At 40.6% G+C, this 24,069-nt stretch overlaps 1 protein-coding gene across 7 annotated transcripts in view; it reads right to left on the bottom strand.

The window, feature by feature from the left end:
- The window catches only part of TACC2 (transforming acidic coiled-coil containing protein 2), a 164,698-nt gene that overhangs the window by 58,527 nt on the left and 82,102 nt on the right, over window positions 1-24,069 (bottom strand). For 6 of the 7 annotated variants that reach the window (XM_056850218.1, XM_056850219.1, XM_056850221.1 and 3 more), the window contains one exon: window positions 890-1,038. In XM_056850218.1, the coding sequence (XP_056706196.1) occupies window positions 890-1,038 (149 nt within the window). Of the gene's footprint in view, window positions 1-889; window positions 1,039-23,672; window positions 23,836-24,069 lie in introns of those variants that run through there. The other variant, XM_056850225.1, reaches the window with a different exon arrangement.

Here is a 24,069-nt window from a genome sequence, read left to right as displayed (position 1 = left end):
ACTGCAGCATGACGCAGTTGTCCATTTGTTCACCTTCCAGGTTTCCCCCTGCTTTGCCACATGTTTTCTCAAACCTGCTTCAGTATGATCTTGCTGGAAAGACTGTATTTGAAGTGGGTTTGAAATCCAGTGTCATTTCTTCCGGTGCTCGCCATTCCCTCCTCCGCTACTGGTAGACTTTTTGCCAGCTTTTTAAAAATCAGCTGTAAGTGTATCACTATAGCATCCTTACACTACAAGCTAAGAAGAGGAAATGGAAGGTATGGGGGTCAGCATGGAGAACCTCCCCACGTGGAACCTCCATTGCCACTGTGAATGTTTCTGTAATGAGAGCACAACGGAGAACTGCCCCCGTGTGGAAGCAACTTTAGTCAATGTGTATTTAATGTGGCACTTTCTCAAAGATTTGTGGGTGTCCTTAACAGTATATCACTCTAGAGACCACATCGAGGGGGACAGACAGAAGGAGGTAGACAGAAAACACCAGATCAGCAGTTGGCTCCCACACACAGGTTTCTGTCAATGTGTCCCATTAGAAAAGGTTGTAACCCCTCCCTCCTTCCAAAATGACAGAAAGAGGAGACAGGAATAAGGTTGTGTTCAAAGAGGCTGAGGTTATGTTGAGATTTGCTCCAGACATCGAGCTATCCCCACCCCTTTTTAGAGCATATCTGGACACTTAATGAACAACCCAGTAAAACCTTCACCAAACTAACTTCCCTCCTTATTTCAAAGCCACTTTTTACAAGTCAATCACATAGGAAACAAGGTGGTGGACAATCAGCTCCTGTATTTTGTTCCTGTGAGATTGAAGAATACCAACATTGAAATGTCACTTCATATTCATATCCTGAGGGGAGGGGCATTCCATTCACTATGCACTTGTTACCTGTATCCTCAGGTGGAAGTTGAGGCCTTATTTCCTGTTCTTCTACATCAAACGCTTGAACCTCTGGCGATGTTTGTAGCAGTGGAGGTGCAGCCTTTACAGGAGTTGTAGATTCTGGTGTTTCAAAAGCTTCTTCAGAATCTGAACTCCTGAACAAAATACAAAAAAAAGAGGCTACTTTAAAAAAAAAAAAGGTACAAGAAGGCAGACCAAACCAACAGAAGTCGTAAAACACAAAGCTTTCTTACTTGAGCGGGGCAAGCATTTTAAAAAGCGTTTTTAAAACAGTGTCTGCAGAGCTACTTTTACAGCATGATTTCTAGAGCAGAATATCATGTTCAATGGTTCACTCAGACAAAACCTTGACGCCACTTAAGATTTCAAGGCATCGCAAAAGCAAACATGCGCTCAGGGAAAAGTGTAGGCTGCCTGAAAGGCCTGCCTGTTTGACTTACAGGAGGCTTCAGGCGCTGACAAACTAAAACAATGTCAAAGGGAGCTTACAAGGGATGCTGGAATTTTTCCCGTGGCACAAATGTCAATAAACCAAACAAGGTAACTCTTAGGAGAGTTGCACGCTGCTCTCTCTTAAGTCAAAAGTTCCCAGCCAATTTACCTTAACATGCAGCTTGAGTGTGAGTTCCTACAAAACAAGGGGACTCACACACGGTGAGCAAAGATAGCTGCTTCCTGGCCCTTCAGACTTGGATGCCATTTAGGGAGACGGAGACAGCTGCAACCCAACTCTTTTGGCCAAAAAGTGCGAATTTTATTTCTGGCCAATGTGCAGGTTCTATACCATTACTGTTTAATGGGATAATGTATTACTATTAGGTATTCATGCCATATTTAAAGAATCCCATTGTTCTTTTAAACTGTGTGTGAGGGGGTGCCGGGTGCCGTTTAGTGTAAAGCCTGTCAGCCCCACCTCCCAGCCGGCTCAGTGTTCCACAGCCAGCAAAAGGGGGCAAGGCTACAGCCAGGCACCCCCCCACACACTTTAATAAACAACAGGATTATGGTATAGACAGTGGCACAGGATCCTCAGGCAAAAGCTGACAAAAGTCCTCCTGTCTTCCCCCGCTTTGCCCAGGTACAACAGACGCCAGAGTTTATGGCAGGTGGCTGGTTTTATGGTTTAATCGGTCAAGGCGTTCGTGTTAAGAGTTTGTTTTTTAAGTGGGGGAGGGGTGCCGGATTGCACTTTAGTGATGTTATTGCTGTAATTATATAGTTTAAATCAGGGATGTCAAACATATGGCCCGGGGGCTGGATCCGGCCCCTCAAGAGCTCGGATCTGGCTTGCGAGCCAGCCACCTCCCTCCCCACTCTCTATCTGGGCTGGCAAGATACGGCCCGACCCGGTGACATTTATGCTATATGCGGCCTCGTTAACAAATGAGTTTGACACCCCTGCTTTAAATAGTAATAAATGAGTTCAATGTACATTGCCCCCCCCAGTTTAAACCTGCCGCGTTTCCTGAGCAAATCTTTGACCTTACTGAATCTTGCCTCTCCCTGCCCTCCCTCCCTCTTAAATGGCACCGCTGCTGTCTTTTGGAATTGCTGGCTTTTCAGTCAAGTACTAATTTGTATTCTGAATACAAGAGTTCCGTACCACCATATACATTATCCCATACTTATTTTTTTTTAAAAAAATAAGACACCAGAAGGAACATGATGAAAGCACGCATAAATTGACAAGAGTATGCAAAATGGAAAAAACAGTTAAAAAAAAACAAGCTAGAACTAAGACATCTATTGAAATAATAATATGCAGGTAAGGAGAAGGGAAGAGGGAGACCAAATATCTGCAAAGAAGAAGTAAAAAAAAAAAATTGAGTATGTGTTCTTTTTACAATACAAATTTAGAGAGGTTTGTTTTCTTCAACACAAAACAGAAATTAAACACTACAGTAAAAATTAAAAAAGAAATACAACCCAAGCAAATAATATAAACGATATGATTGCCTTGAAAATGACTTTAGCAAGCATTTCAGTTGGTCAAATGGCAGCTTTTCCTTCTGGTCTTTGACAAAATGAATCAAATGGTGTGACAGTTTCCTGAATGACAAGACTGACTTGCCTATTTCCAGCGATTTGCTGCATGGCTAGGAGACTGTAGTCTCCGCTGCTTCTCACAGCTGTCCACATCCAGCGCGCCCACTGCATGGGGGACAAAATGTGCCATGAGGTGAAAGCCATTTCCTCCCGTTGGAAGAACACTCTGAAGCTGTCCAGACGCAGCAGATAAGACGAAGGGGCTCCCCTCGGTTAACCAAACTCAAAAAGGAAGAACGCGGGGTCCTTGCAAGTCACAAACGGTTGGATCCTTAAGGAATGATTTCTCTTAAACCACTGAAGAGCAGAGTGCTGGATTTGCATTCCCTACTGCATTGGCTTAAACCTCTTTCTCTGTGCGAAGCCTGTGATGAAAAGACCCCAGTGTTGCTCCTGACAGCTCAAGAGGTTTGATGGCTGGATTCCCTTCAGTTGTCCCCGTGGAATGCCAATGAGGTTTAGCCTTCCTAGCTCTGCTGTCAGATAACATGCAGCTGCCTGGAACCTGCCATTCTTTCTAGAACTGTTTGACTGTCTCTACACCTGTGCAAAGGCTTTCTAGTAAATACCACACCCTGTTTCCCAGCCTTTTGGGGGAAGGGGCAAGCTTGCTGTGAATTAAAGTTCCCTTAAAGCCAAACAAAAGGTTCCGATCAAAAAGCTCCAGCTGCCTGTTATTTCTGCTTCCTAAAAACAGGTTCTTTGTTTTCAGGCTCAATCTGTGTTCGTGCAGCACGCTAAGCCATAGCTTCCCACTTTTATTGTTTTTATTCCTTCCAACCTGTGCCGATCCCCCCTTCCACTTCCCAATACAACAAGACTCTGAATCGTGCCAACAAAGAGCTTCTGAGGAAGAAAAAAGTAGTAAAGGCAGTAGACCAAACAAAGAACTCTTGCTGGGACATTTTAACTTTCTGAAATATCCTGGGTGAAAACCATGTGATTTATGCTTTGATTGCATCCCTCCCCTCGACTATTCCTGTTGACAAAGCAAAACCTTAGATGGTTGACTTCAATAAGATTTGTTTCCAAAATAAAATTACTTCCTCACCTCCTTCAAAAAAGCATACCCTTTGCAAGGGGTTCCTTAGATTCCCGAGCAGTAAGCATGCAACGGCCACTACATTTGCATGTTCTGATAATTCACGGCCAATCCCGTTTTTCAGCATAGGTTGCTGTACAGCATACATAAATGAAAGCCACAATTTGTTGTATGCACACGTTACAGAGGATCCTAAAGGATAGCATATGGTGTGCAGCCTGGGCACAAGAGCATTTTTCAAATGCCGCATACAACAGTAAGGGGCTCACAAGGTCAGTAGACAAGATTCCATAAGGCTTTATTTTATTTTCGAATTTGTAGCCCTCCCTCCCTAGCAAGCCGGCCCAGGGCAGGTAGCATCCGTTTAAAATCCAACAATCTCACAAATACATAATACTAATAATAGTCATAAAGCCAGCATTACAATTTTGGCAAGTGGACTCTACGGCATTGAAGTCCCTCCCCTCTCCAAACTACGCCCTCTTCGGGCTCTGCCCCCAAAACCTCCTGCTGGTGGCGAAGAGGGACCTGGCAACCTGTATGCTCAGCATTTTTGGCCCCAAGAGACCTTGGTTAATACAAAACCTTTGTGGCAACAGTTCCACTATGAAGTCTTTCTTAATGAATCATGGCTACCAGGCACAGAAGTTTCATTTTGTCCAGGCAGATGACAAAATGACCATCTAACTTTAGAAGGAAGTGAGTTCTAGAGCCACCATACCATATAGTGTTTCCTGAGTGCCTGAGGGGAAAAAGACTGGGGTGTAGGGGGAGCTCGCCAGAGATGTAATGCCACAGAGTCTGCCCTCCGAAGCTGTAATTTTGTCCAGAGGAACTGGACTCTGTGGTCTGGAGATGAGCTGTAATTGTGTGCGTGTGTAAAGTGCCGTCAAGTCGCAGCTGACTTATGGCGACCCCTTTTCGGGGTTTTCATGGCAAGAGACTAACAGAGGTGGTTTGCCAGTGCCTTCCTCTGAACAGCAACCCTAGTCTCCCATCCAAATACTAACCAGGGCTGACCCTGCTTAGCTTCTGAGATCTGACGAGATCAGACCCAAATTGAAAATAAGCCTGAAAAAGGCCTTTTTGGTGTGTTTTTTCGGGTTTAATTTAAGCCAAATATTAAAACTGGGAATAAAGCCTAAAATTGATAGCCAATTGGCAAAAAAGCCAAATAGGTTTTTGGCTCTTGTCAGCTTTGGCTTTCCTCAGGCTTTTTCCTATGGGAATTTTTTTATGAACTGTGGGGGGGGGGCATTTTTCAAGGTAACATCACCAAATTTACAGCATAGCTACAAGGGACTCTTCTTGCATGAACCCTAAAGTTTGGTAAAGTTTGGGACAGGGGTCCCATGCTTTTTTGTAAAGCTTTTGGTAAAGATTACCATGCTTTTCTATGGAGAAAGGGGGCGACCCCTTCAGGGGTCCATAAAATTGGACCCCCAACCCAAACTTTACCAAACTTTGTTTTTATGCAAGAATAATCCCTTGCAGCTATGCTGCAAATCTGGTGACTTTACCTTGAAAAATGCTCCCCAGAGCTCCTTAAAAAATTCCATATATGCTATAATGGACCTGAATTTTTTCTGGAAACCTGGAAATAAAGCCAAAATACCCATTTACCAGTATGGGTATTCAACTTATTCCAGGTTTACCAAAAAAAATCAAAAAAACAAAAAACAAAGAAAAACAATTGGGTCAAATAAACCTGAACCCAAAATTTACTGAAATTTTGTTTTTTGCACACCCCTAGTTGTAATTCCAGGAAAACTCCAGGCCCCACATGGAGATTGGTAGCATACCATTCTCTCCAAGATTGTACTCAATCAGGGATTTAGACACTCCTTGATAATCTCAGACTACCAACTATAGAGGTGCTTTTTTCCATTGATATTTTTATATACTATTCTACGACTCGTTTATTGATAACTTTGTAGACAAAGCAGCTAGAAATCAGAGTCACATTATTCCACTATTATTCATGGTATTATGAGAAACAACAGTGTTAGGAAGTTGAATTTTTCACAGAAAAGGTTGATCTACAAAACAGCAGTAGAGGCCAGGCAAGGTTTTAGCATAACATAACACTCATTCTAACAGCTGCAGAGTACAAAGAAAAGCTGTGAACACACATACCAAACAGGTCCATGGATATAAAAGACTGGTTCTCAAAAATCTTGGTTTCTAGCTGAAAACTGGACCCTTCAGAATTAACTGAATAATTACCAGGTTTATTACTGTACTATTTTAAACACAGTGTAATGTAGTGGTTAAAGTATCACATGAAGATTTGGAAGGGCTTGAATCCCTGCTCTGCCATGGAAGGTTGCTGGGTGACCTTGGGCCAGTCACAAAATCTCAGCCCTAACCTGGATACCCCATGCTAGTCCAATCTCATCAGATCTTGGAAGGTAAGGTCAGCCCTGATTAGTACTTGGATTGCAAATCACCAAGGAAGTCCAGGATTGCTATGCAGAAGCAGGTAATGGCAAACCACATCTGAATGAAAACCCTGTGAGGGGTCCCCAGATGTTGTCTGCGAGTTGACAGCAAAAATAAAAGATGATGTTGCTTTGGGTCCCTACTGGGGAAAAAGTTGAACGTGTGATGTTTCCTTATCTCATGTCAGAGTATTGGTTCATCTAGTTCAGTATTGTCTAGTACAACAGTAGCTCCATAGAGAATAATAAAACAAAATATTATGTTGCTTTGGGTCCCCACTGGGGAAAAAGCTGGAGCATAAGTGAAGTAAATAAAATAAAATAAAAAAAGTTTCTCTCACACACACCACTATGCGGCCCCTTTGAAACAACTCTGCTTTTTGAAATGCTTTTTCCCCACAGCACTTGGATTTCTGGGGGGGGGGGGGCTTTTCTTTCACAGTAAGCACTACAGCCAATTACAAGGCAGCGTTTCAAGGGGTGGGGACTCAAATGCTTCCTGATTTGAGTTTGCTGATGCATAGATCCACAACAGGAAAGTGTGGGTCCAGCGAGCAATGAACCTCAGTTAAAACTCACATGCATAAATGACCCATACCTTCATCTACAGTTATTCTTTGTTACCATTTTTGCATGGTCCATTCCTATCCAAGGCATCTCCATTGCACACTCTGTTAGTGGAACACTCTGATTAGCAGTGACCTATTGAGGATACTATTCTACTGAAACATGGAGAACTCTGATTCATGCAGAGGCCAGACTAGATGACCTATTTATAGGGTGATTTGGGCCAATTAAGTTGACAAAAAAATTAGGTCATGGACAAGGGAAATCAGGATAGTTTCCTTGTTTTTGGACTACAGGAAATTTTCTTATAGAGAGGAAAACAGAACAATCCAATAAATAAGAAATAATATGCTATTTAAGAAGTGTGATATTATGCCTACTTAGTATTAAATACCTTTATTGATACAATTATTTTTAATGTATTTTAAGAGTTCTCATACTGATTTGTATGTTATCAATAGCAATGCCAGTAGATCAGAATGCTCTGTTCTAATCATAGTTATTTGCTGTTCAGTATCTGGGTCAGGAATGTTATCACTAGCACAAAAAAACTAATTAGATAATTCAGTACTATCAGAGGTGCATCTGCATGAATGAAACCATAAACCTTTTACAGTGTGACCCAAGTATTATAACCTGTTGTACCTTGTACAGAAAAACAGATGTCATTACATATAGATAATTCACAGTAGGTAGCCGTGTTAGTCTGTCTGCAGTAGTAGAAAAGAGCAAGAGTCCAGTAGCACCTTAAAGACTAACAAAAATATTTTCTGGCAGGGTATGAGCTTTGGTGAGTCAAAGCTCACTGTGTATCTGAAGAAGTGAGCTGTGACTCACGAAAGCTCATTACATATAGAGTTCCTTTACTCCAGTATGTATTAACATTTTAATGTGTATTAAATATATGAAGGTTTTAACAGCATTTAACAGAAACAGACTATTTGTCTAGCTAACCCAGCAGTACTGTCTACTTTGTTTGGCAACAACCCTCCAAGATCTGAGCCAGAGGTATACTTCTACCTCTCCTACCCTTCAGTAATGGAAAGGACATCGTTTTCCATTTTTAATTCTTTCTAATTGAAAAAACAAACAAAAATGGGAAAACATTTCATTCTCTCAGGACTTTCTGCTGCTTACCTGATCATTCTTCAACAAAAAAACTTTAGAGGGAGACTGAATTAGAATTTATTGCTGAATTAGAATTTATCATACTATTCAATTAGGGCTCTGTCAGAATTAAGGGTTCCTCTCATATTATAGGTGTTAAACTAACTAGCAAGGTTGTGTTATCTGTTCCTACTGTTGTGAAGGATAACATTTAAAATTTGCACAGACATATAATGGACAAAAACAGAACCAAGAAAAGATAGTATTTTGAAATCAGGCTGAAAAGCAAAAAGCTTCCTTTGTCCCAGCATGGAATAAACACAACCTTAGTTTTTAGCAGTACTTTTTAGATCTTTTCAAAGCATCTGAAATCGCATCATAAAATAACTCCAACCAGACAGCATCCAGTAGAAAGAGAGAGAAGCAACTTTTTTAAAAAACCTGAACCTTCAGGATTTGCAAACAATACCCCACCAACCTGGTGACAGAGACAAATCGATGTTGCACAAAATAGCATGCTTCTTGAAAAAACAAACAAGGATACTTATGAAAATAGGAGGTTTCTATTCTTTATGCTAACAAATGTAACTAGTTTTTTGCATAATAACAGACCTAAGGAAAAATGAGCAATACAAAAATACTTCCTGGGAATTCCTGGATAGGAAAAAAAAGGGTGTGACAGGCCCCTCACATACAATATGGCCAACAGGACAATGGTTCATCACAGAAAGCATTTTGGAATCAAAGAGAAACATACAGACGGTGAATTATGAGGTAATGTCTCTTAACTTACATTATAATACATCTACTTTGCATCCCTGTAGTGCACTATACTGTCTATAGTAGCAGCATGACAGAATTAGTCTATAATTTAAGCCTATGTTTATTGGATTCCTTTGTCAGGCATGCAGGAAGAAAAGGAAGACATTTATAATGCTCCCAGTCGAATTCAGCATTGAAGCTGGCCTTTCCCACAATACTAGAGAGACATCAATGATAAATGTGATTTTATGTGGCTCTAGCCCCAACCTTCAAACCCATTTGTTTTAAAAATAGCAGTACATAAATAAAAAGTTGGTTATTATCAGAGCCGCTAAACAATGCTGAACTCATTTTTACTGTTTATGCTGTGGTGAGAGACGTATATGATGTTAAAACATGGCTAAACTGTCCTAAGTATCATGGGAAGGAGAATATAGTTGTCATTTTGAGGGGTAACCACATGTCTAAGCACATAGCTACATTCCTTTCTAGTACTTCAGAGTTCTCCCCCACCCCATAATATAGGTTTAGAATCAGACGTAGACATAGGTTGTCAGCTCTGGGGTGGGAAATTACTGGAGAATCTGGGGTCCAGCCTGAGGAAAGGTTTGGGGAGGGGCAAGACCTCAGTGGGGTATAATGCCACAGATGTTTCCTTCCAAAGCAGCCATATTCTCCAAGAGAACTGATCTCTGTCACCTGGAGATCAGTTGTAATAGCAGGAGATCTCCAGCCGCCACCTGGAGGTAGACAACTGGCGTACACTTGGCAATTAAATCCCAAAATCCCCATGATTTACCATTGCCAGATTACTGATTTTTATCCTTTATAATGAAGAACAAAAGGCCTGACATTAATCTGACCCATGTAAATTTATAAATCAATAATATATCAGCTACCATTAAAAGTCATTGTACTAAAGTCATTCCCTTTCTTTCCACAGGGAGCTGTCCAGGTACCTAGCTTTAGCAGCTACCCTCAGTCAGAAGACAGTGAGGTACATACTTGTCTCAAGAATCCATTTACCCAATAGGTCCTTTGGGGCACATTTTTTAGTATTAATTATTAATGGACTGCCATCATACCCTTGTAGGGGTTTGGGGATAAGATCATCTATCCTATGATTAAATCAACCATCATAACAAGCCCATGCTGCGAGGAGACAGAACTGCAGCCAGAAGCCATGTCAGTGGTGGTAACAAAAAAAAAAAAAGGCATAACAAAGGAAATGCCTTAGCTTGATGGCAAAATTAAGAGTTGTTCTAGTATAACCAATGCAGGTATAATTCCACTGTTCTTAGGAATTTACTGCTAACCTTCTCATATGTATGAGAGTCAAGAATAGAGGTTACATATCTAGAAATTTTGAAGCTGTGGGTGGGGGGTGGAATTCAGGAAAAATGTAACTGTTGGGGAAGACTTAAATATTTTCTTATCAAACCTGAAATGATTTTACCGCTTTAAAATGCATCATTTAATGTTTAGCTTACAAAACTGCGCTACTTCGTATATTTATTAATTTAAAAGTATATTTTTACAGAATATATAACAATCTTCAATAACACTCCTGTTTTGAGTAAAAAACCTTCCCTCTTAAAGCATTTAATTCATTTCAAAACAGAATATATTTCAGAAGAGATTTCTAAAAGTACTAACCCATATTTCAATATTTTCCCATTGGATACACTGACAGAAGAGTTAAAAACAAACAAACCCTAAACTAAACCTTTTCCTCTTGGCTTTTCTGGTTCTTTTTCAAGCCTTTACATTTCTGGTCAAGAAGCCTATTAATTTATTTATTGTAGTCAAGTCACAACTGACTTATGGCGACCCCATAGGGTTTTCAAGGCACCAGACATTCAGAGGTGTCATGCCTCAGGTATTCCTTGGAGGTCTGCCATCCAAATACTTGCCAGGGTCAAGGCTGAGAGTGTGTGACTGACCCAAGGTCAGCCAGCAAGTTTCCACGGCAGAGTGCAGATTTGAACCTGGGTTTCTCAGATCCTAGTCCGACACTAGGGTTGCCAACCTCCAGGTACTGGCTGCACGGAGGCTCAAAAATACAACACCACACTGGAGAATCACAAAAATCAATATATAATAATACCGGGCATTAAATAATGCCAAACCAAAAAGTACAAGCATCTTACAAACATAATCGTATATGCACATCTCAATTAGACCGAACAAAAATTCCTGAATCGGGCAGGATACACTTGTCCCGGAGAATAAAATAGTCCCAAAATAAAGAGGTCCAAAGGTACAACAAGGAAGAACAAGGGAGAACAAAGGAGGACGTGTGGCTAGTCGTTGGTGCACGTTTCAAAAGCTTTCTTCAGCTCCAACAAAGTTCATGACAACTAAGGACTTTATATTCCGTTTGGAAAGTAATCACGTTGTCCGTGGACTGCCAGCTAAAAGAAAAATGCGTCAAGGAGAATTCAAGTGCGCATATGATTTCTTATGTTATATACCGCCTATAACATAAGAAATCATATGCGCACTTGAATTCTCCTTGACACATTTTTCTTTTAGCTGACGGTCCACGGACAACGTGATTACTTTCCAAACGGAATATAAAGTCCTTAGTTGTCATGAACTTTGTTGGAGCTGAAGAAAGCTTTTGAAACGTGCACCAACGACTAGCCACACGTCCTCCTTTGTTCTCCCTTGTTCTTCCTTGTTGTACCTTTGGACCTCTTTATTTTGGGACTATCTGATTCTCCGGGATGAGTGTATCCCACCCGATTCAGGAATTTTTGTTTGGTCTAATTGAGATATGCATATACGATAATGTTTGTAAGATGCTTGTACTTTTTGGTTTGGCATTATTTAATGCCCGGTATTATTATATATTGATTTTTGTGATTCTCCAGTGTGGTGTTGTATTTTTAAGCCTCCGTGCCGCCATTTTCTTTAACTTTGTTAATTCTGGCACAGGTGTTTTCACTTATTGTAACCTCCAGGTACTAGCTGGAGATCTCCTGCTATTACAACTGATCTCCCCTGGAGAAAACGGCCACTTTGGCAATTGGACTCTAAACCCCTCTCTCCTCAGGCTCCGCCCCAAAAACCTCCCGCCGGTGGCGAAAAGGGACCTGGCAATCGTATCCGACACTTTAACCACTACACCATGCTGGCTCTAAAAACAACAACAACAACCCGTAAACATTTTCCTCTTGGCTTTGCTGGGTTTTTTTCAAGCCTTCACAAAAAGAACCCTGTCTACCTGTAGTTATTTGTTAAAAATTGCTACGTTTATTTATTTACACACCTCCTTGGCTGCCAGCAGTGTCGTATGACATTATTTTTCTGTGCTAGGTTTTTAAAGTACCTCGCCTGCCTTAAATCTGCCCAGTACCGAGGCAGCGTGGCTCATGTAAGAGTACCTTTAATATCAGCTCTTATGGGCAACTGAATCCCACTGGTAAAAAGGCAATTGTAATATTCCGTGTCTAGAAGTGGTGATCTATCAGTAAAAGCAACTTGTGTTTACGGAAAAGACAGCAGAACTTTATGATATCTTTTATTATACCAACATAGTGAAGATGGCATTAGGTGACCAACCCTCTACTGAGTAGCATACTTCTATCCCAAACAGGCAGTAAGACTCTTTACAGCATCCCTATCAGTTTAATTGCCAAAATGCAGCTGTGGGTGATTTTGCAGGAAACAATTTCAATATAATTTAATCAGGTCAGTGGGCGTCCCTGCCTCCACTAAAATACAACATTCTCATTTAACAGGCCTTTGTAGAATTCCTCAGCCTGTATTTTCTGAGGAGCCTAACTGAGCAATTTGAATTAAACCCCTTACATCCAGCAAACTTTCCACTTCGAGGAATCACTCCATTTTGTGCAAACGATCCTTGCAAAACATACCAGATAAAATAAACAGCAAAGTACAGTAAACTTTCCAGGCGTCTTTACTTTTTCAGGTGCCATTTACCTCTATACTTCCAAGCCTTCCATTTACATTTCAGAAGCTTCCTTTCACAGGAAAAGCTTTACAAGATTATCACAAGGAAACTAAATAATGCAACGTTTCCACTTCAGTTTCCTTGTTTCTTTGGACTGAGCGAAACAATAATCAAACCTGCATCAGGAAGAAACTGGGAGTAAGATCTGGCACCACAAATGTACACAATTCCTCTTCCCCCAACCTTGTATAACATGTTGACTAATCCCAAGGATCTTCAACTCTGTCATTTATATTCAGAACCACTAACCAAGAGTAGAAGAGCCCCCACCTCAACTACCATCGTGCAGGTCACACCTTTTCAGAATCTTAATTGCAAGTATGCCACATAATTATTTAAGCGCAAGAACCCTCAGACATATTTTGCTCCATCTTTTGTACTCAAGAAGTAACCAACCAATGAAAAAATCACACCTTTTGTAGGTCCTGTCCCCCCTCCTAGGCAGCTCCCCTATTTGTCAGCAGATTATCATATGTTGCTGATTCAAAGTCAGGAATCTTCCAAACTAGTTTCTGACTTTCTCTTTGACTTTCTGAAACCATACATATGAGTAGTAGGGTTATTTTTTTTACCCCTTCAGCAGCAATCATGCCAATCCTCCCAACCTCCAGATGCCAGACAACGACTCTGTCCTTTTACACTGTCCTGATTTCCCTTTTACTACATAATTCATTTAACTTACTCCCTAATTTTATACTTCCATCTATTCTTGCCATTTCTATCTTCCAAATTTGCGAGCCTCGGGTTAATTCTCTGGCTCCATCAAAACCGCATGCCTACAGTGTACCCTATGAACTTTACAGGGTATGCCTCTGGATCAATTCAAATTCAGTGATGCATTAAATCCTGTAAACAGTTTTAACTTTAATAAAAGATCCATTTGAAACCCTTACATTTATAATATAAAGCTGCATTCTTGTTCTATATTTACTTATTCAACATTCTCCATGTATTTTATACTAGCAGTACTGAATCAACCCCTAAACCCCTAGTCAGTTGTCTCACCATTCTGATGCATACTTATGTATGTCTTCCATTTGTATTTTGAATATGTACTTCTCAAATGCTCCAACGGATGTGCCTTGGTCTTGTAATGCTGCAATAAATTAATTTTCTGGGAGCAAGGAGACTATCAAACCCATTTTGATATCTTCTTCTTTGACACTTGCAGTATAATGACTGTATATTTGCTACACAGACCCAAAGGAAATCCTGTTTAAAACTGTGTGTCTTAAAGAACTTCAGCATAGAAGGGTGCAGCTTTTATCTGTTCTTACAAATGCTTGCAAGACTGTATTATCTTTGCCATGGAAGTAGTGCTGCAATTTGTTTATTAGAGATAAGAAAGAAGTGTGTAAGAGGTCTCTTTCCTGGCTGGCTGTTAATTCCTCGCACCCCTCTTACACCTGCATTTTTTTCCTGCAGTAAGAAACAGAATAATGTCATGTGGCTGTTTTACAGTTTATGCTAAAAGCAAAAGCTGCAGAGCTTGCAGCTTTCCATTCTGGAAAATAGTGCTCACATCCTATAAATCAAATTTTACTGAGGTAGGGAGAGGAGGCCTATTTTAGTGCAAAGCAATTACGTTAGGAATTGCATGGGCTTTCTTCTGCTCAGCAAAGCAAAACAGGCATTGGTCTCTAGAGAAGGATTCCAAGACTATTTCAGCAGTAACATACTTATAATACTTGGGGGAAACAGAGCTTCTGGGGAGGGGGAATCAAACCTTTCAATGAAGTAGATTCTTTGCCATCCATAAATGACAGCTCCTGAGAATAGCAAGGTTTAAAACTGGTAACTGAAGGACATAAGTAAGCTATAATACTGGAAAACATTCTTTGGAAAATAATTTTTAAAAGCACATTTTACATCTAAATCTACCAGTCTATTAGTTCAAATGCAACACTGGACAGCCCTGAATTTAGCTGCATTAGGATAGCCAACTTCAGTTCCTGAATGGCCTTCTGATACTTCAATTATTGTGTACTAGTTACCAGGTGGGTCTTTGGCTACCACAGTTCTACACTGAGAGAAGAAGCAGTAGGTAAAATGTCAACATCTATAAAACTCTTAATAGTATGGACTCCTCTGAACACCTAGCAATGATAAGTAATATCATAACAATAATAAGGGTTGGGCTAGACTAGGAGTAGGCTACTCCCAGCATGAGTGGTGAATAGCAACAGACCAGACCGTTTTGCTTAGCATGCAAGGCCAGTTTTCCCCCAATCCAGACAATTTCCTGAGAGGCTGGCAGCACTTTTGGGAGAATTGCTGGGGTGGGGGATAATTGCTTTTATTAACAACCAACCTTCTTACTGCTGGGGACCTAGGGTTGCCAATCTCCAGTTATTGCCCAATATCAATAACTTCTATGCTGTAAATTGTAATAGATAGAAAAAAATGAAAACAGCACGAAAGCTCAAATTCATACAAACAATACAATATAATATCTAAATACAACTACACACTAAATTCTTATAGTTATCAATGTTCATATACTTGCACAATAGTGTCCACATATATAAATCAATTTTCCAAGACAAATTTTCTCTGTAGTAATTCTTGTGGGAGAGAACATAACATCTTGGGTGCTATGGAAAAGCAAAATCTCAAAACCTGTTCAGAAATGTCTTCGGGGAATTTTTCACAAGTACCACTAAAAAGCGTATTTATGTTTTTCTCATGATCTTGGCAGAATTATCATTTGTTCAGTGTTGAAAATACTTTATGCCACTCATATGCTGGTGCCTTGATTAGCACTGACCTTAATTTATTACCTTAGCCCTGATTACAGTCCCGAATGTACAGCCCAGATGATGTATATAAAGAGATACCAGCAACACCTGCTTTTCCTTGTAAACAAACAAGCTGGTAAACAGCGCTAACTATGATGCAGATCTGATGCTGCATTATAATTAATACAAACCATCGTTCACAAAACCCATTTCAAAACTCTTCACATTTTATTTGGTAAAGATCTAGACCTGAAGAAGAACCAAACACTCCACAGTATAAAAGATCAAGAATCCAGAAGCACTTTAAAGATTAATAAAAATTTCTGGTAGCGTATGAGCTTTCCACCGTATAAACTCCTCATTCTCCTTTGCCTGGATACGCAAACAAGCAAAGATAATTTCATCATTTAATCTCAATGGCAGAATGACAACAGCAGAAACAATGGGCCACTGAATAATCTCCTCTCTCTAAAATAGGCAGTGCATCTGCAGAAGTCTCTCAAGAGATGGAAGGAAATAACCAAGCTATATTTAGAATGTACACACTAGTGTCAAAAGCAAGAAAATACTCAAGGGGAGATTTAAACTTCCTTAACCACTCGCTCACCATATCCTTGCCTTCAGGGTTCTTACTTCACAGAACCATTACATGAAAGGTATGGTGAATCAAAATATCTTTAGCTTTTGCATATATTATTTTGAATTGTGGCATCACTTGCCTCTTTGGGGCAAACTAGACAAGACAAGAATCCCCAAGATTGCCCTAAGGATGCACTGCCATTTTAAAGAGAGAGTTGCCACCTGGGAACTACTTTAAACTAAAACACAGGAGACCAGTTCTGGTCAGGACCACCATGGCATGGGAGAAAAGTCTAATTCCAAGCCAACAGAAAAGGATAAAAGACATTGGATTGGATCCCACAGAAGATGGAAGGTCATGGTGATTTTTACCAAACTTTTCATCTGGTGGCAGACCTCTAACCTCCCTTAATGATATTCCTGGTGCTTCCCTATCCCACAGGAGCAGCATTTCACTGTGTGCTACATTCGGAGGAAGTAGGCAAGAAGACTGTGCTCTGCTGATGAAATTCGTCTCTCAGCAGACAGTTTTGGCAGGATACTTGCCACTGCTGAATTATCTACTATAGCATATATCAGCTAACAAATATACTGCTGATAATCTTAATAACTTCCTAAATATCAAAAAGTGATTGTGCCACTAGAGGCCAGTTGAGCAAGGCACACATAAATCCAGGATGCCACATTTCACATCCTCCTATCATTGGTGTTGCCCAGACTCCTTTGCCACCAATGTTTCCATCTTATCTTGGGCATACTCAGAAGAACCATCCTGAGTGCAAGGTGTTGCCTCATATCCAGACCTAGCATTGATTTCTATCCACACGAGGAATGGTAGAAAAAATTGCTTAGTGAGCCATTAGACACTTCACTAACCCATGATGTCCAGATGCTCCACGTTGCCTAGGAATCTGGAAGATGTAGGTGATATGTGGCCTTCTGCCATATGAGTCAGACATGGTAGTAGTACCTCTTTCAAGTAACCTGAGAGGTAAATAGCCAGACTGGCTGTAGGGGAATGCAGTGTTGAGGCTTTGATAGACAAGGCCTGACTTCTCAGAACTCTTCACAAATTGTCAGCGCAAGAGCAGAACAAAAATACCTCAGATTCCTACTTATAGGACTATATATATTATTTTTAGGTCATGGGATGTATTTACTTATTTTTTTCAAAAGCTGTAGAAAAAGAATAAGTTCAGCTTTTTAAGTCTCCCATGTAAAAATTATCCATGAGTTGATGCGCTTAATGATCTCTGGAACTAAAAAAGCTGGATTTACAGGCTTTTTCTTGCATAAGAGACACTTCCAAAATTCACATATTAATGTTACCTAACTGGTCTAGACTGTAACAAACAATTAACCATTTCAATGATGGCTGCTGTTTTTATGGGAGTAGATGAAAGCCTCGAATAAAAGGTTCTCATTGATCTTAATTCCTCTTCAAATTTCAAACTAAATCTCACTGTATTTACCACTAGGACACCTGTTATGCTGTTACAGACGCTTAAAGCTCCTTACAACAGGGGAAGAAATCAAATTAAAGTACTGTTCTTCTTTTAGAACCCTCTGTTCATTTTATAATTTGAGAGATGCTTTATATTCATGGCTGGCAGACGTCCCTTATTTTTAAATTTCATAACTCTGCCCAACATACTGTGAAAGGGGAGGTCCTGTTTTCAACACATTATGTCAAATTATTGCTATTAGCTTTTTATCCCATCTTTTTTCAAAAGATCTGACAATAGTGGACAAGGTTCTTCCCCCCTTATCCACTTTATCCTCACAACTGCTCTATGAAGTGGATTAGGCTGAAAGAGAGTAACTGACCCAAGATCATTAGTAAACTTAATGGCAGAGTGGGGATTTAACCCCAGGTCTTCCATGACATAGTCCAACATTCTAACCAATATGCTACAATGGTTCGCTTTTAAAAAATTTGATCTAACATTTATCCTTCATGGGCTCCTCCTACAAGACTCAAAATAGAATTGATATTAACAAATTAACAGGTGGCCTCTAAAGCAGAAAAGCAAATGAAATACAAAATCTAGTTACAGAAATGGGAACTCCTCATATGAAGGATCCTCTATAAATGAAGTCTGACATTGCCTACTGAAGCTGGGACAAATGAATTCTGTGGCTGATAAGAGACATCCTCTAGTCTTATGTATCTACAATAATAGTTAAATCTTGCAGGGCCAGTTGGACCTCCATAAAACGTCAACAGATCACTTTCTTACTCCAAGAACTGGAATTTATTTCTTTTTAAAATATTATTGAGGTGAAAGCCGAGACTAACAGAATGGTGAGTCACCATTATGCTGACTTTGCCTTCAAGAACAACTGAAGTTTTTTTAAAAACTACAACTATGAACATTTTGTTACCACATATAGAAGCTCTGATGGTAAATAGCACAGATGTGCTATTTTTAAATAATCAATTTTAAAAGCAGTACCATAACTTCTCAGAGCTTAACCAGGTAAAGAGGGAAATTACTGCACAAACAAAAGTGGAAACAGATTCCAAATCATTTGCAAAACGTATACTAATTCCACTTGGGGCTGTTATTTCCTTCTACCAGCCTGCATGATTCGCTGACATGACTCCCAGTTTGTAGAATGGCTTGCCTGAGGAGGTAATGAAGGCTTCCATGCTTCTGTTATTCTGCCAACTGTATAAAACAGGAATTCATTTTATAAAAGAAATAAAGCTGTAGTACAATGAAAAGGTGAACAGTTTTATAAAGGGAACAGGACTACAGTCCATTACAGTTTATTGTATTGCTCTTACTACATCATATAGGATACTTTTTTTTTGCATTGCCTCTAATTTTACCCACCTATCTACCGACAGTTGTAATTACTAGTGAGAATATGTATGAAGCACATCAAATGCTTCGGAAAACTAGGATGTTGGAGTGTGGGCCTAAATGAGAAAAAGTAAGAGAGAGTCTCTACTAACAGTAGAGAGACAGTCTACCCCTACATCTCATAGAATCATAAAGTTGGAAGGGACCACCAGGGTCATCTAGTCCAACCCCCTGCACAATGCAATAAATTCACAACTACCTTTCCCCCATATCCCCAGTGACCCCTACTCCATGCCCAGAAGATGGCCAAGATGCCCTCCCTCTCATGAACTGCCTGAGATCACAGAATCAGCATTGGTGACAGATTGCCATCTAGCCTCTGCTTAAAAACCTCCAGGGAAGCAGCGCTTACCACCTCCAGAGGAAGCCTGTTCCACTGCGGAACCACTCTGTTAGACAATTCTTCCGAATGACTAGATGGAAACTCTTTTTATTTAATTTCAACCCACTGGTTCTGGTCTGACCTTCTGGGGCAACAGAAAACAACTCGGCACCATCCTCTATATGACCTTCAAGTAGTCTCCCCTCTTCAACTTACCCTAGCCAAGGGTTGCTTTCCATTCATCAAGATAAGGACTTGCTAAGCAGGGCAACTCAGGGTCCCCTAGGATTCTTGCTACAGCAATCACAGCTTAACTTGTCATCAGTAAAGAGATAACAAAGAGAGATGGAATTTTCTTCAGGGATGTGAATTTTCTGACATGTATCCCTGGAGCCCCAATATCCACCCCAAGTATTCTTCCAGTGCTATGGGGGAGTGATTCTTTGCCACCAAAGGGATCACAGGGGGAGGCAAAATTGTGCTACATGCTTCCCCATAGCCCACAAATCTACCCTTTCCCCCAACAAGCTTTCACAGCTACATACTGAATTACAAGATTTGAGTCCAGTAGCAGCTTAAAAGACCAACTAGATTTTCAGGAGGGGTTGGAAGATGGACTGTATTGAAGTCCCTCCCCTCCCCAAACCCTGCCTTCCTCAGGCTCCATCTCCAAATCTCCACGTATTTCCCAACCCAGAGCTGGCAACCCTATTTCCATGGTATATGCTTGCAAGAGTCAAAGATCCCTTTGACAGGAATGAAGGTATCATCATGAAGGACTCTAAAACCTTATACTCTGCAAATCTAGCTGGTCTTTAAGGTGCTACTGGACTCAAATCTTGCCCTTCTCCTGCAGACCAACACAGCTAGCCACTGGAAACCACTCCATACTGTGAATTATATTTTTCACTTAGAGAACTTATCATCCATTTGGACAGGCCTATCCTTACTATCACTGTAAACTGCCTTCAACCCATTCTTTTGAGGAAAGGCAAAATTTAAAAAGTACTAAGTTTAAAATATTTATAACTACAGCCTCAGAGCCTAGTCCATTTCATGTTTTACCGGTTAAAAGTTTCAGTGAGGGAAATTTTTCCTTTGTTTTCAACTGCCTACACAGGTTTGCCTTGACACAGTGGATAACGGCAACTTGCTACAAGAGCAGAGAGTAAATGAAGCTTTCCTTTAGAATAACATGGGATAGATGACAAGAAATTCAGTTTATGTACATGAAATGCCCATGCATATACATAAATCTGAATTATGATCACTACCTATACAACCCCTCAAATGTATGTGCGTGTGTGTGTTAAGTGCCGTCAAGTCGCTTCCGACTCATGGCGACCCTATGAATGAAAGTCCTCTAAAATGTCCAATCTTTGACAGCCTTGCTCAGATCTTGCAAACTGAAGGCTGTGGCTTCCTTTATTGAGTCAATGCATCTCTTGTTGGGTCTTCCTCTTTTCCTGGTGCAAATGTATACAGAGTGACAAAAATTACTAAAAAAAACCCTTCAAATTTCTTCTATACTCATTTACACCCCCTTCTGACATTAATAAGGCTATCATCAGTACAACTGACTGTGTGAGTAAAATGGGAATACAATTCAGAGAATTGATGTGCAGGTCCAATTTGATTCAGTTGTGCTTGCACAGGAGAAGATTGTGATGCCCAGTCATTACTGAATTAAACAATTAGTCACACACTCTCTAATAATCATTCTTTCCAGCTAATACAAGGGTGACTTAACTACAAAAAAAGTCTTACTGTTGGACCTGTACGCCTACCCAGTTATTTAAGTTGGAGTGGGGAAACCAACCCAGTTCACCAGATTAGCCTCTGCTGCTCATGTGGAGGAGTGGGAAATCAAACCGGGTTCTCCAGATTAGAGTCCACCGGGTTTGATTCCTCACTCCTCCACATGAGCAGCAGAGGCTAATCTGGTGAACTGGGTTCGTTTCCCCACTCCTACACACGAAGCCAGCTGGGTTGACCCTGGGCCAGTCATGCTTTCTCAGCCCCACCTACCTCACTGGGTGCCTGTTGTGGGGAGGGGAAGGGAAGGTGATTGTAAGCCGGTGTGAGTCTCCCTTAAGTGGTAGAGAAAGTCAGCATATAAAAACCAACTCTTCTTCTTCTTCTACATACTCCAGTCTACATAAAAAGCTACAACACAGTTCTCAATTCAATTTCAGATATGAAGTTACATGTGTGTGTATGGGGGGGACGGTCCATGAGAGAAAAATGTACCCATAAAATCGAAGCCAGCCTGAAACTCTGGCTAAACCTTTTGCTCTAGAAAGGTCAGAAATGTTTTGCTAGGCTACATGAAGGAGTCCTGTCAGTTAACGAAGAAAGCAATTTTTGAAAGAGGCCCAAATAGATTATTAGAGTATATTAGATCGAGTATATTAGAACACACAATCCTTGGCTTCCCCCATCACGCACATCTTGTTTTAGAATCAGAGAATGTAGTTGGGATTTTTTGGCAGACATAATTCATTATGATGCAGCTGACTGGAAACCAACAGTCTCTGTCACTAAGCATTTTCAGATAAGCTATAAACCCAGTTGCTTACTGGATTGGGAGAAAAGGTGATGTTGGTCTAGATGTTCCAGACCACATTAATAAAAGCAGCACTACTTCTCTGATGCTGAAAGGCCTAATTCATTCAGCATGGTTTCTGCTGGCAAGGGGGAGGGGTGAGATCAGAATGATTATGTGTGTCTTTAATGATACAAGAAGCCTCCTTTGATCAATACTTTCATATATATTTTCCCCCAACTGCTAAAATTATAGATTAAGATGAACAATGCAGGCCTTCACTTACATTTCTTACACACTATGCAATAACAGTTGCATACCAGAGAAAGATTAAGAGATGTGACATCACTTTATTCCAGTTTAAAATCAAACCATGTTTAGTATGTTAAGTGTTATCTATGCATTATTCTTTTAAAAATATTCCATAGATTACACTAGCCACACAGCTATTCAGAATGCTTTCAGTGAAGCTGGCACTCTTTTAATAGATATTGTCACACCAACCAGGTTTTATGGACTTGTGTTGAAGGTATGGTTGCCAACCTCCAGGTACTAGCTGGAGATCTCCTGCTATTACAACTAATCTCCAGCCGATAGAGATCAGCTCACCTGGAGGAAATGGCCACTTTGGCAACTGGACTCTATGGCATTGAAGTCCCTCCCCTCTCAGGCTCCACCCCCCAAATCTCCAGGTATTTCCCAACCCAGAGCTGGCAGCCCTACTTTAAAGTGCAACTGTATATGTTTATCCACCATTCACTCTTCACTGTAAAAAGATTCTTCTTGAGCAGAAGAGGGAGGGGGAAAAGATAATTGCTCTGATGGACTTCTAGATTTACATGACAAAGAAGACATGGCACACACTTAAATGAAAGTTCCATTGATTTAAGATTGTCCTGTACACCAGGTTTCATGGATCAAAATTGCCAGAAACAATGCATCTTGAAATACACTAATTGCTAGACCTGTTAATTAACCTGAGCCTGTATGCCTGAAACAAGAAGAAAAGGCCATTCTAGGAAATCCAATAAAGACCACTTTCTAGTATACTCACTTAACATTTGCAGGGTATAAGGAAGCAGTGACTGGGCCTAATGAACGGATAAAGCCATATATACAAGTATCACATTCCAGTCTAAAGATGACAGATCATTTCAAAATCTTGGGGTCCAAACCAGGTTCAATATTCTAAATGGTACAGAACAGTTAATCTTTCTTTTCCTTTCTGAGAAAGAATTAAGGCATCATCTTAAAGGGCAATTAGAAATGGTGAATTTTTTTTTTTAAAAAAACCTTCTATAAAAACACCTACTTTAGATAAAGGAGATGTGTACTGAGAGAAACGTCTGTATGGGGCAGGGGGAGAAAGCCCTGGAAAAACAATGAAAACATGCTGTGCATTTCAAACAGAATGAGAGGCATTTTTCATTGAAAACGGTGATAGGTTTGATTGATCATGTCTCTGGAGCATATAGGAAATAAACAAATGGTACAGAGAGCTACCGTGCGCTGCATGATACAAAAGGTTCCCTTCTCCAACTAAAATTCCTACACGCTACAGAACTATTTTTATAAAACGAATCAGTGTTGAAAACCAACGACACCTTCATTATGCCTTGAGCAGACCACAGTGAATATTACACAAAAGACTGTGTCACATAAATGGGTCTCTCTCTCTCTCAGTGAAGCCCACAGTTACCTCGTGGAGGTTCCAATCCTGTCCTTTACAGGGCTAAAAAAAAAAAGGAGCAAAGTGACCCCCACACTTACATTGCCTCGGATGGTTCCCGAATCAGGCCACTTGTCTGTGCCTGCTGCAGAGACTGCGACCCTCCCATCCTCGGCGTGCCCTTGTGTTGGAGCTAGCTGCAATCCAGGCCAGCTTCCTCGTTAATTCCGCCAGTGGGAAACCCGGAGCGATCGGACGGTGGAAGCTGCAGTACTGCAGTGCAGATGAAAACAGCTGCTCGCATCAGTGGCAGCGGCAGCCCCAGACACTTTCGCGGCAGCTTTTCTCCTCTGAACTGTTGCCAGGTTCCTTTTCTCGGCTGCCCTTTTTTTGCTTCCCCGTCACCCGAATGCAAATGGATTTCAAATAAATAAATGTGCTAACTATTGTGTCAGACCATGTAGAAGCCCGCAGCATTGAGAGTAGGCGCTGGGCAAG

Source organism: Euleptes europaea, chromosome 5 (genome assembly GCF_029931775.1).
Source record: "Euleptes europaea isolate rEulEur1 chromosome 5, rEulEur1.hap1, whole genome shotgun sequence".
NCBI classification, from domain to species: domain Eukaryota; kingdom Metazoa; phylum Chordata; class Lepidosauria; order Squamata; family Sphaerodactylidae; genus Euleptes; species Euleptes europaea.
This window is presented reverse-complemented; position numbering and strand designations above follow the sequence as displayed.